The 13,327-nt window shown below is 32.5% G+C and overlaps 1 protein-coding gene across 11 annotated transcripts in view; it reads right to left on the reverse strand.

Annotated features, from left to right (window-relative positions):
* Nucleotides 1-13,327, reverse strand: part of LOC102617995 (disease resistance RPP13-like protein 4) — a 132,176-nt gene that overhangs the window by 46,271 nt on the left and 72,578 nt on the right. For 3 of the 11 annotated variants that reach the window (XM_052432310.1, XM_052432312.1, XM_052432314.1), the window contains exons 2-3: nt 7,908-7,971; nt 4,378-7,258 (exon numbers count right to left, since the gene is read on the reverse strand). In XM_052432310.1, coding sequence (XP_052288270.1) covers nt 4,595-7,255 — 2,661 coding nt within the window. In that variant the 5' untranslated portion in view covers nt 7,256-7,258; nt 7,908-7,971 and the 3' untranslated portion in view covers nt 4,378-4,594. Of the gene's footprint in view, nt 1-4,374; nt 7,275-7,907; nt 7,972-8,067; nt 8,176-13,327 lie in introns of those variants that run through there. The other 8 variants (XM_052432318.1, XM_052432317.1, XM_052432315.1 and 5 more) reach the window with 7 other exon arrangements.

Consider the following 13,327-nt stretch of genomic DNA (forward strand, 5'->3'; position numbering starts at 1 on the left):
ATGGATGGAATCAGAATGTTAATTAATAATCAGAATAATTTTTTTTACTTTACTTATAGGAATTGGAATCAAAATGAGTTGTATTACTATTAATCTATTTATTTTGTCTTGGAATCAAAATAGATTATTACAAGTTACTAAAATAACCTAAGTTGATTATTTTCATTATTTATTATAATATTTTTTATTATGATTATTGTCATTCAATATAATTATTGTTAATAATAATAATAATAATAATAATAATAATAATAATAATAATAATAATGACGACAATGATATATTATTATTACTACTACTACTACTAGTACTATTATTATTGTATTACTAATGATAAATAATTTAGGACCTATTTGAAAGTGGCAAAAATTAATTAGGGTAATTTAAAAATTATAAAAATTTAATGGGGGTAAAATAAAAAGTTTAAGGAAAAGAAACTTGATTCTCAACATTCCTTAATAGTTAATTCAAAAACATATGAGTCTCATATATTTCATTCTCATTCTCACTTCTACTTTAACAAATAAACGCTATCAATCATTCTCATTTTAGATTTTGATTCATCAATCCTACAAATAAACACACCTTTAATATGAACTGATCGATTTTTATTGATTTTTGTAACCAAACCACATCAAATTGAACCATTGGTGCTGTTTGGTCTTTTAGTGGGCATTGATTTTTTTTTGTCCACCCCTATCCATGCCTATAAAGAAGGGTTTTTGTACACTCCTGTTTAGTGTTGCATTAGCTCTCCGTGAGTCCTTCTTTAATTAAAAAAAAATGTAGGGTGGGTGTATAATAAAAGAAGCGGGAGTTATGTAATAAAAAAAAAATTACTTATTTGTAGAATTGACTTGAAGATAAAGGGGCATGTGAGTGATGTCAAGGTTGAGCTTTAAAAAAGCTCATAGGAGTGGTCTTCATGGATCAAATACCTTACGTAGCCCACTTATAAAATTGGGCCTTCAAAAGAGTTTTAAGTCAACCACTGTTGAACTTGTTCATCTTCATCCGACCTTGTGACATGTTTTGGTTTTTTTTTTTTTTGTTAATCTCTCTGATTCTTTTTAGTTTATTTTTATTTATTTATTTTTAAATAGAATTTTATGCTAACTAGTATTATGAATATTCTTGTTCAAATACGTACATGGGTAGAGTGGAATGCTTAACACTCGGTAACAATGAAAATAGTAATATTAGTAATCATTTGAAAAGTTTTAGTTTATAGTCTAATATATAGCCTGGTGCTTAGGTTCAGATGTTCAGATGAATTTAAAATACAGAATTAAAAGATAAGAAAAATACGAACTAGAATGCACTATTCTTGTCTTTAGTGTATCGAAGTTTATATCTTCTTTTTCTTTTTTAATCTTTCAACTCCATCCTGATAATTTTAAAATATGAATGTCAGCAATTAAGCATGACTCATCATATGCTATATTAATTTAAATATACATTTTGCATTAAAAAATAAAGAATACTAAATTCTAGTTTGTAATCAATCCTTCTAATAAAAAGACTTGTTTAATATAGTAGTAAGTATCCTACAACACCATCATCATGAGTTTTAATTTGACTTTTAAGAACGGACAAAGATCCTCTTTTAATATTTTTTCCCCTAATCTTTTCAAGTGAAATAAGTGGTTAAGATTGAATTTTAACATCAGATATTGACGATCAAGCCAAATTTTTTTCACTTTATTTAGAAATAAATTTATAAATATTGAAGGACTAAGAGAGATTAAAAGAGATTGAAAAAAAAGAGAGAATCCTAATCCTTGAAGAACAAACCCAAATTCTCTATCCTATCAAATGAAATTCTAATGCAAAATAAAGAAAAATGATAGGTAAAAATCAGTGCTCTAAAAGTGAGCGGAGAATTGATTTTTCTTCCCTTACTTTATAAAGAGATGGTGCTAATAATAATATACTTAAACAAAGTTGTAGTGGGGAATAAACATAGCATGCTAAAGCCTAATAATAACTAATAATGGGAAGAAATGCAGCATGCCGCAGCATGAAATTAAAATCAGCCTAATCAGGTTAATCAATATCTTGTGTGGCAATCTTTAGCACCTTCATTCCATCTTTTATTTGCTTACTTTTCCTATGAAGAAACAAATGGAAAAAAGGCAGATTTTTAGCTACCAATCAAATTCAACACCCCCAATACCTTTCGAGAGAAGTGGACATCTTTAGCAATTTGGTGGTTTTTTTTTAATATTTGAATACACTTGAAGTAGTCTGAATTGTAAATAAAGTTGAATGTCTGAATTTAAATAATATATTTTTAAAATTGTTAAAAATAAGTATTAAAATATTTTTTAACTTAAAAAATCCAAAAACTATTATTTTTACATTTGTGCCCTTATAAATGTGAAACAAATAATCACACATATTAAAGAATACAAATAAAATAATATATTATGAACACAAAAAATCATACTCAATTGAATACAATTCTTTAATATTCTTAATTAGTACATGTTAATTGATTTTATTGTAATTTACGATGTTTTTATATTGTTCATAAAAAAATATGAAGATAATAATGCTAATTTGAAGAAAATAAAAAGATAAAATAATAATAGTCTATCATTACATCAACACAAGTTATAGAGATAGATAATAATGTTAATTATTAAATTTTATTCAAGTAAGGAAGAAAATCGAATTAAATTGGGATATTTTGGAGAATATCTTTTAATGATTATCATTAAGACTTTTTAGATTGAGCAAAAAGCTAAAAAAAATTGGATAATAACTTAATGATTTAATGACTGAAAATTTTCGTTAAGTTGAAAAAACAAACGGACTTAATGACTTAATTGATTGAATTTAAGTTAATTAAGCCATTAAGCAAAACAAACAAACAAACAAACAGGCCCCTCTTTAGCTTTGCTTTGCATGCACTCAAAATCTTGATAAAAACCCCTCTTTTAAATTTACAATTGTAACCTCAAAGGAAAATTATAAATGACATTAAAAGACAAAGACAAGAACTCATCTGTGCTCAATTATTCATAATCTTCTATCACAAATACATGTACATTAATATTTGACTAAGATTTAATTAGTTTTATATTATTATCTAATAACTACCAATTATATTTCTAAAATGTTAGCAAAAAGTTCAATTCAATCTTGAATTTAAATCCTATTATTATGTGTGGCCTTTTCAGTACTTCATATGAGTTTTGCTTGGTCTCTTTAGGAACTATTACATAGTTTATGATTTTATCTCTTGTTTGGTTGTTGATGTTTTTTGAATTTTGATAATATATGTAACTTGCAAGTAGTTTGAGTTTTTTTTTTCTCATTTGCACAATGATTTAAAAGAATAAAAAAATGAAAAAGGTCAAGAGTAAAGTTTTGTATCCCAATATTCAAGTCCTAATTTAAGTTTCAGCTAATATAATACTGATATAACGTTCATCTATTGAATGGTAGTTAAATAATTTATTGAATGATAGTTAAATAATTTTAGAAGTTATAAATTATATTATCTAATAAATGAATGGTATTTGGATTTAAGTTAAGATTCAAATGTTGGGATGTCCAATATTATTGAAAACTTAATACAGTAACACTGGCCAAGTTCGAATATTCATCACACTCGAGAAACAGACAAATTGAATACATACCTCAAGAAGATCCAACAATAATACATGTCATGCTCTTATTTTATCATAAGTGGCTAGTATAATTAATGAAAGTAGCAGTGTACCATACATTCTGATTTCTCAATCTTGATTCTTCTTCCAGACAGCCGGCTTGTCAAGAGCAAAAGGGGAATTTTTCAGATTGAAGCAACGACTAACCTCTGCATAACGTAGTATAGGTAGGGATGGCAAAAATCCCCACGGGGACGGGTACCCTTGGGAATTTTCCCCATTCGGGGAGGGTATGAGGATCATTTCATACCTAATTTCTTATTCGGAGAGGGGACGGGGATGAGGTGGAATCCCCTTCCCCTACTCATTTCCCCATTTTAATTTTTAATTTTATTTTTATTTTTTAAAATTACTAGTAAATAAATAATAAAATTTGAATTATAAAATTATAAATATTGGTAAAAATAACAAATATCAAAATATTTATATTATTAAACTTTTAGGTCTAATTAACCAATTAAAGTCCTCAATTTTTATTTAGGATATTAAAAAAACTAGGTAAATTCTATTAGCCCAAAAATTTTGTTTTAATTTTAATTTTCATTAAATATTTTAAACTTAAATCAATTTTTATTTATTTTTAGATGTTATAATTGCCCACAGTGAATCACAATTTTAATATCTAATATAATTTAATATAATATTTGCTCTTGATTTGCTCCGACTTAACTATTGTGCTGTAAAGTGAATAGTTCACATTTATAAAGTGCCACGCCACCATTGAAAAAGTTAATTTTGAATCTAAATTCGATTTTATTTGTAACAATTTTGTATTGGACTATTAATTTATTCACGATAGTTTGTAAAAAAAGTTTGTATCCCTTACATGTTGCGTTGCTTAATAATTTAATGTATGTGACTTTTGTAATGGATATTAATGTAAGATATATTTCAAACTTTACTTTTATTTGAATTTTTTATTTTAATATGATTAACTCAAAATTGGAAACAAAAAATGTATTAGTTATTCGGGGATCGGAGACCCTTGGGGATCCCCTGTTATTATTCGGGGAGGGGATGGAGATTCTCTCAAGTAATTCTGACGGGGACGGGAACATACGCAAAATATCAGGGATGGATACGGGGAGATTGGTCCCCTCCCCTCCCCTCCCCTCTCCATTGCCATCCCTGAGTATAGGCATATCCTTGAGCAAAACATTCCAATCAAGAATTAAGTTTGGCATAAACTTTAAACATAGACCCTCAAGGACCCATGTGGTGCCATTGCTATCCTGATCAGATTCAGAACTGATTTCGAAGTTGCTGATGTCTCCATCCTCCAGACAGAGATATTGGAGGCTTGAGAGGTGCTTAAGATTAATCCATTTTGGCAGAATTTCGTGACGGTATCGCCTGAGGTAAAGCTCCTGAAGGCTCGGAGGAGGCAAAAGCCTATCCACCATCTGTGGTACATGTTTTTCTTTACAATCCTCTGCATCAACAGCTAAAACCTTGAGTTTCTCGAGCTGTGATAAGACATTCCATTCATCTTCCGAGATTTCACTCTCATTATTTATGGACATTCGTAGAACTCTTAGCTGCTTCAGTCCCAGCAGCTCGTTAAGTCGACAGCCTTGTGCGTTCGCCACCCGAAATCCAGACAGCTCCTGGAGATAAATTAGCTTCTTGAGTCCACGAGGTAGATACTGGAGAGGACAAGATCCGAGGTCCAAGATGATCAACTTCTTCAAACTAGTAATTGATGGATGTAGTTTGGTGCACCTCCTCAGAACAAGTATTTGGAGATTACGAAGCTTTTGAATTGAAGATGGGAGCTCAATATTGCCTGCAACTCCGCTTAAGTTGAGACATGCAAGGCGTTTAAGTGAAGAGATCTTATCCAATAGATCCTCAACATTAATTCGATCAAGCTTACAGTATGAGAAATCCAGCAGTCTCAGTGACATGAGCGATTTCACATTCCAAAGGGAAACTGGAGTGCTTGATTGCAGTATCAATGCCCTGAGCCTTGAACTTTTTTTCAGGGATTTTGGATCCATGTCACTGTTGAAACCGAACCATCGCGAGTCTTGTGTCAATTTCTGCCTGCCTTGTTCATCAAAGCTGCAAAAAGCCTCATCTTTTGCAATCTGAATGGTCATATCCCTGACCAGATCGTGCATCTTGCAACTATAGACCCTGCCATCATAGCCTCTTCGATGCACAACTTCAACCAAGCATCTGCTTACTAGCTCTGAAAGATAATCAAAGCTTAATTCCGTAGCAGTCCGATTGTCCCTGCCCCGGACGAGTCCTTCTCCCACCCACCAATGTACCATCTGTTCACCACTTATCTCAAAGTCGTCGGGATAAACAGAGAAACACAAGAGGCACTGCTTTAGATGTGTGGGGAGTTCATCATAGCTCAGTCGTAGAGAAGCCACCACCGAATTTTTCTCTCTTTCGGTTGTCAAATATATATAAAAATCATCATTGATTTTATTCCACTCACTAAGGGAATGGGCTTTTGGAGCAAGCAAGCCTCCTATTGTCTTGATTGCCAGCGTTAGTCCCCCGCATTTCATCAAGATCTCTCTACCTTTTTTATCAAACTCCTTATTGGGGCATTTTCCTTTGCTCGTTAAAAATGCATGCTTGCAGAGTAATGACCAACTCTCCTCTTCATTTAAAAGTTTTGGGCGATGAATTCTTGACTCATCAACTCCCATACTGTTGACAACGGTTTCATTTCTAGATGTGATGATAACGAAGCATCTTTTTTCAGTCGGATATAAATTCTTCCACCAATCTAGATTCATTCTCCACACATCATCCATTACAATGAGACAGGTCTTGTCACTGAGCCTCTGTTGAAGTTTGTGCAGCAAATAACTTTCTTCAATTCCCGATTCATCCTCTCCCAGCTGTTTCAACATGGCCCTCATGACTCGTTCCTCGCTGAAATTCTGAGAAACTGGCACCCATATCCTCTTCTCAAAGTATGCAACCATCTCTCTATCATTGAATATCTTTTGGGCAATGGTGGTTTTGCCTAAACCACCCATACCCACAATACCGATTTGCTGAAGCTTCTCATTACTGCTAAGGATCCACCCTTTAATCTTTTCCAAGTCCTTCTCCAAACCGATTATTTCAGATGGTTCCTGGTCCTCTGGGGAATATTTAAATATTTGGTATGATGAATTATTAGGCCCCTGCTGGATGATTGGCTGTTCTGCTCTTCCATACACCCCCAAGCTAGACTCCATTTTCTCAATCCGTGAATTGATATGCTTCAAATCGTTGCCTGTTTGGTATATGAAAAACAAGTCACGAAGTGAGAACCTGTGGCAAAACCCATCTTTCCGATATTCATCTCTAATTTGGCAATCCGTCATTATGTCATCAGCTTCATAAATTATTTTTCTCAGGTTAGGCAAGATCTTCTGTATGAACTCCCCCCAAGTTTTCTGCTTATCAGTGCAGGAGATGAAGGCAGTCATTAGCTCAAGCTTTGTCTTCATTGCCTCAAGCTGATCTTTAAAATCAAGTGCGTACTGAGCTTGAGTCAGCAAAGCAGAAAACATTTTCTCTATCAATGTCCCAATCATCGCCTCTGTCGCTTTCGACGCCGCCATATCCTCGGGCAAATGTTCCCTGTTAATTTCGTGTTCATTATCATCTCAGTAAAGTATACATCTTATGAGCTCGTATGGGCTTCTGCTACAACCATACAATCATGACACACATAAAGTACAGATGGCAGAAAAGAGACTAGCACTTTCAGTACTAGGAGGGACAAGACAAAATATATAATGGATTCATCTCACTTCCATGGGACTTGACAGAACATCTATCAGAATAGTGAAGTCACCCAACAACATTGATCAGAGTAAAATTGTGTCATATGCGTGAATCGACAGAATGATAGATTGTTACTAGTCAGAACATAATAATGTATCGAAAAAAAACTGAGAATTGAAGCTAAGGTCTAGCTCACTTTCTTAGGACTCAGGTCTTAGGTTCGAGCTTCAGTAGAACAAGTTACGAATTGGTTCTCTGCGTAACCAAGGATCAAATACAATAATTTATTGAAAATATATTTATCATAACTTTAAAATTAAGAGATACAACGACAAATATTAACTTAATAAAAGATCATCATCGACCGTCAAATTCTATAGACACGTTTATAAATTTTCATGTTTAAATTCACATCAATCAGAGATTTAGCAATTGCATGGGTGATGGTCGATGAATCGTAAAAGGGTTTTAAGCAGAAGCACTTACTGGAATCCTGAAAGTGTGTGTATGTATATAGCTTGACTGGGCTGAACAGAGAGTATGGTAGAACCTGAAACCCAAAAAACAAATTGAGTTTTAACAGTCAGAGTATATTGTTCAGCTAAATATAACAGAGTACCATGTAATCAAATTATTTTTATTTTACTTGTAATTCCTAGCTGGCTGTTCAACGTTTCGGTTCACTTACTCACTCACTAGCTCCCATCTGGCTCTGCTAATTTGATTTATATCGCTGATATTTATTATATAGCAGAAGAGATGCCAGAATTGATCAAATAACAAGCCACCTGCGCTTTGTATTTTGAGTTTACAAGAAAACTAGGTGAAAAATATTTGACTGATTAATTAAAGTTGCATTGATTAAAGTTGAAAGCTATTGGAATTTGGAGATAAGAGGCACTTTTATCCTCTTCTTTTCACAACAATCAAATTTTATTTAATAAAATATCATAAAAATTGTATTTTTAATTTTGATAAATTATAAATTTATGATTTGAATGAGATTGCATAGTTGCATAAAAAATTTAAGAAAAAAAATATTATCTTATTAGTTTATGGAAATTATTAATTTAGACCTTTAGCCCAAGTTAGGATTATGTAAAATTATTATATAATAGAGTTTATTAATTTATCTGAGTATTAAATTATAGTGGATTTACTATATTAACCTAAGTGGTGATCTTATTTGTAGTATTAGAGAAGTATTAACGGTATAGTTAATAGGAAGAAGAAGAATTGCGGTAAAAAGAGTGCGTGAAGAAAAAAATAAATCAAAATAATAATGATATTAAATTTTCTATTTTATTTCTTGCCTAATTAAGGATAATTTTGAGTTCATGTAAAATATGTAGGGATATTAAGGATAATTTTGAGTTCATGTAAAATATGTAGGGATATATATGAAATTATATTGAATATGAAATTGATTCTCAAAATTAACTTTTGAAAAGCTAATATCTCAATTCTTTTCAAAATCAGCTGTAAAATAATATATATTTATTTTATCTAAAGTGATTTTTTAAAAATATTTACCAAACAGTAAAGTTAACTTTTAGTTTTAAAAAGTATTTTTAAGCCTTGTAACAAAAATTCCAAACAAATCCCAAATTTTTCTAAATAACTAAGTATTGCATTACTTATAAATAAATTGAAGTGGTAGGTTATTCTGCCCCAACAGTCATTTCAAGCACGGGAGAATCCAAAATTTTAAAGTGCTCGGCCCAAAACTTTATACAAAATAATTATATAAAAATAGAAAAAAGTGTAATTCAAAACAAAGTATAACTAAAGTTGTACATTTTGCGGTTTTAAACAACAAAATTTATCAATTATGAATTCTAAATGAATAGTATCTACAATTTTTCTTTCAACATAAACAACCATACAATTTGAAAGAAACTTATGTTCCATCTTATCGCGAAGTGATGTCTTGATAAAGCTCACATAAAAATTAATAAATTAATTAATAATTACAAGCTTAATTAGCATGCTTAAATAAATTAAACAATTCAATTTTATTTAACTTTTTCATTTTAAAAAATTATTAGTGAAAAAATAACAACAATAAATCAACTCAAACTAATAAATCACAAAACTAATTACCAAAAAAAAAGCCAATCAAACATTCAAAATAATAAATTAAAATAAGATGTAAAATAAATCAATAAAATCTATCTAAAAAAATAAATAATTTATGCAAATTCTAAAAGTATAGTAATATACCAATAGAAAAATGTACAGATTGCAAAGAAATTGGAAGATATGAATGGATCATGAAATGTGAATTGATGAAGAATGAAGAATCGTGAAGGGTTTGGGAATTTTTTTTTGTTTTTTCTAACGGTGTCGGTGGAAGTAAAGGAAGAGTAATAATGATGGATGGTATTTTGTAATTAACAGTTGATGGTATTTTCGTAATTAACAATTAATGGCATTTTCGTAATTTTAATCAAACTAACTGATTTTTTCTTTTTCTTTTTTCTATACCGGGATCCGCGCCCTGATTTCAAGGCCAGTGTACCACATACAAGCAAAAGGTGCTGGATCGATTCCTCTCACTCGTTTGAATGTTCGAATGTCTGGGGTCACATACCATCAATAATTAGTTTGCTTATCAAGAAAAGAAGAACTTTTTCAAAAAGCAAAAGAAAAAAAGAAGACTGATAAAATCACGAGAATATGTACTTTTGCTTTGCATGTGAATTCGCACTCAAAGGGCCCGATAAAACCTGAAAATATTAATTTATACTATTCTTGTTTAATTTTTAACAGGCATGAAGGACAATTATAGGCTGTTTAATTTATATGAAGAGAATCAAAATAAAAGAAGAAAGGGGAAACTGCTTTATTGACAATAGGAAAATGAAAGTAAATGAAAGCAAATTTTAGGAAGGTTATTGCATTCTTGAATGTTTTCATTGATGGTTTATCTAAATGTAATCTAGGTAGCTCAATTTGTGGTGGTGTTTTTTGAGATTACACGGGATCTTTTTAGGTGCTTTTGGTCTTTCTTTAGGCACTAACACTGACTACTTTGCTGAAATAGGCAGCTACGTTGGCTACTGAATTTGCTCATGGCAAGGGTTGGTATCGTCTTTGGCTAGAAAGCGACTCTATTTCCAATCCTTCGCTCGATCCTCCATGGGGTATTCATAACAGATGATTGAATTGTTGTAATCTCCTCAACTCTATGGCGTTTAGATTCTCTCATATCTTTTGAGAAACTAATTATGTGGCGGATCATTTAGCTAACTTAAGTCTTATTTGTGGGTCTCTCACATGGTGGCAGACTCCGCCTTCAGATATTTTGGAGTTAGTTTCTCATGATGCCAATGGGTTTCTAAAATATCATTTTATTTAGTTGCCTCTTTTGGTTTAACTTCTTACTTTTTTCTTTTTTCTACTTTAACTTCTTACAAATTTTAAGGAATAAGACTCATTATATCCCTTATTATCTACTCTGGTATGCCAGTTCCCACTGGGCCGTTGGGGATGGAGCTCAGGATTGGCTATGTAACATGTCTCAGTGGTATGACTAAGGTGCTTGCAGGAAGGACAGTAGAGTGGGATTTTCTCAAAAATTACACTTTGCCAAAATCTAGAATCTCCCACACCGATTCGTATCCGTGGCAACGGAGGTTGAGTGACATCATACTCCACTAATACCTAGGTACATAAGGACGAGCTAAAGAGATAGTAGCTTGGTCAATTCGCAATGGCTTACTAATAGCTGATGCAATAGAAAATAATGCTTCCTTACAGTGCATGAAGTGGACATGCAAGTAAGGAAACGATATCCATACTAGGACTATAGGGGACTTCTCGAAATATCAAAAATTGGTGGTCCATTTAAAAATTCTCATGACACTTCCGTTGATGTACCATGTCTGCCTAACCCATAGGCAAGAGTAGTCCTTCTCAACATCCAATTGAATTAACACATGTCGATTATCTAAAAGGGACACCTTAGAAATTCCCTTCAATCTCAAAGTAGTAAAAAATTTATGAATTAATTCCATACTAGTATGTTGTAAGAAATTTTACCTACCAATGTCAGCTTGAAAGGAATGACCATCGCTTGAATTTCCGTGGTGGAAAATTGCAAGTTAGCCTCTCCCTCGAAGGCAGTGACGGTCTTGATCGGAATTGTCGAGCTGGTTGAGCCGTTTATAATATCCACATAAGATTTTTTTTGTGGGTTTATTTTGATTCAGATTGGGGACAAAATTCAAAACTGAGGTATAAGAGGGTGCAGACGTGGGCTGAGAGGTATTTTGGATCAATGGATCATTCTACCGTCAGGTACTCCACAACCATTAGATACTCCACGACCTGAGCCTTCCATCAGTAAGCAGATTGCAGATGCGGGGTCTCCGATTGTCTTACCTGCGGAGAATCGAGCTAACGCTACAAACTCTACTCCCATTTAAGAGCCAATGGGCCAGAATGTCACGACTCATGATTCTAGGATCCGAGAACTTGGTGAGTATAATCTACATTTTCATCGAGCATCCAGCACAAATTTTAGGCATTACAATTCTCATACTGATAATGATGATAGTTTTGATGAGAACCTGGCAAATAATGACCACTTTCTATCTGCACCTGAGAATTCTGAGAGAATTAACTATAGTCCTGATTTTAACGTTGTCGGTCATTCGAAAAAGGGCATTAAGTAACTTACCGGCTGCAAGTATCGTAAGAGATATTATCACCGTCTACATTAGTCATTTTATTATGCTTCTTATGTTAGGCTATGCCTTAATCATTTCTTTTACTGTTGTATTTATTTCTCTTGATTAGAGGTTTTGGTTTATGTCCCCCTACAGATGCATTTTTCATTATCTGTTCTAAATGACAAATAGGGGTCCCGCTCAACCCCCCACCAACGAGTGGTATTCGCATAAAAAAAAAGTATGTTAGTGGGATTAAATAGCCATACCCCATTGATTTAGGTTAATGTACTAAATAGATCAACATCAACTATTGAATTTGTAATAAAAAAATGTCAACTATTGTGTTTGGCTGCGGTGGCCTTTGAAAAAAAAAGACTCATTATATCCCTCAGGACAGTTGTAATTCCCTTCTTTTATTTTTTGATAAATTAATTCTGTTTATAAAAAAGAAAAAAGAAAAAAGAAAATTGACCAGGATTATTACTCTATGTATTAGCATTAAATCACACATTATTAATGAAATAAAAATGATATGATAGATCCAATTTTAGTAGGTTTGCTGAGTTTAATTAAAGGCGAATTAAACAAATTAATGTGTAAAAATAAAATAAACAAGAGGATTTTTACATGGTTCGGGATTCAAATCCTTGTGTCCATAGAGTCACATTTAGATATCAAATAATTCACTACGTTCAAGAGATTACAAACTATTGGAATCTTACAGAGTATGAGACACGCTCTAGTGATTGTGGCCACCTTGTCATAACCTAACCAAGTGAATACCTCGCGTGCACCACACGTCTTGATGGAATCTGATTCAGCCACTGTGGTTTCTTGGGCTATTTCAAGTGGATTTGTGCGGTGGGATTTTGCTTATCTCCTTGGTCGTGTTCGGGCATTGGCTTCTAGCCCATCTATTGTTATTAGACATGTTTTTCGAGAAGCTACATCAGCTGCTGACTTTATGGCCAACTAGGCTTGTACTCATCAGACTTGTCAGCGATTTCAATCCTAGAGACTTCCAGCTGGTTTATCGGGCATTTTGCATTTGGATACTCTCAAAATTCCAAATATTCGACATTAATCAGATTTGGATTGGTTATATATTGATCGCTAAATCATTTACTTTACTTCTCTTGAGAGGTTTTGATTTATATCCCCCTCCTTATATTCATTGATTGATTATTGATTTATTTACAGATAATGATCTGGCCTAACCCCACCACCTTG

This window comes from Citrus sinensis, chromosome 8 (assembly GCF_022201045.2).
Source record: "Citrus sinensis cultivar Valencia sweet orange chromosome 8, DVS_A1.0, whole genome shotgun sequence".
Taxonomy (NCBI): domain Eukaryota; kingdom Viridiplantae; phylum Streptophyta; class Magnoliopsida; order Sapindales; family Rutaceae; genus Citrus; species Citrus sinensis.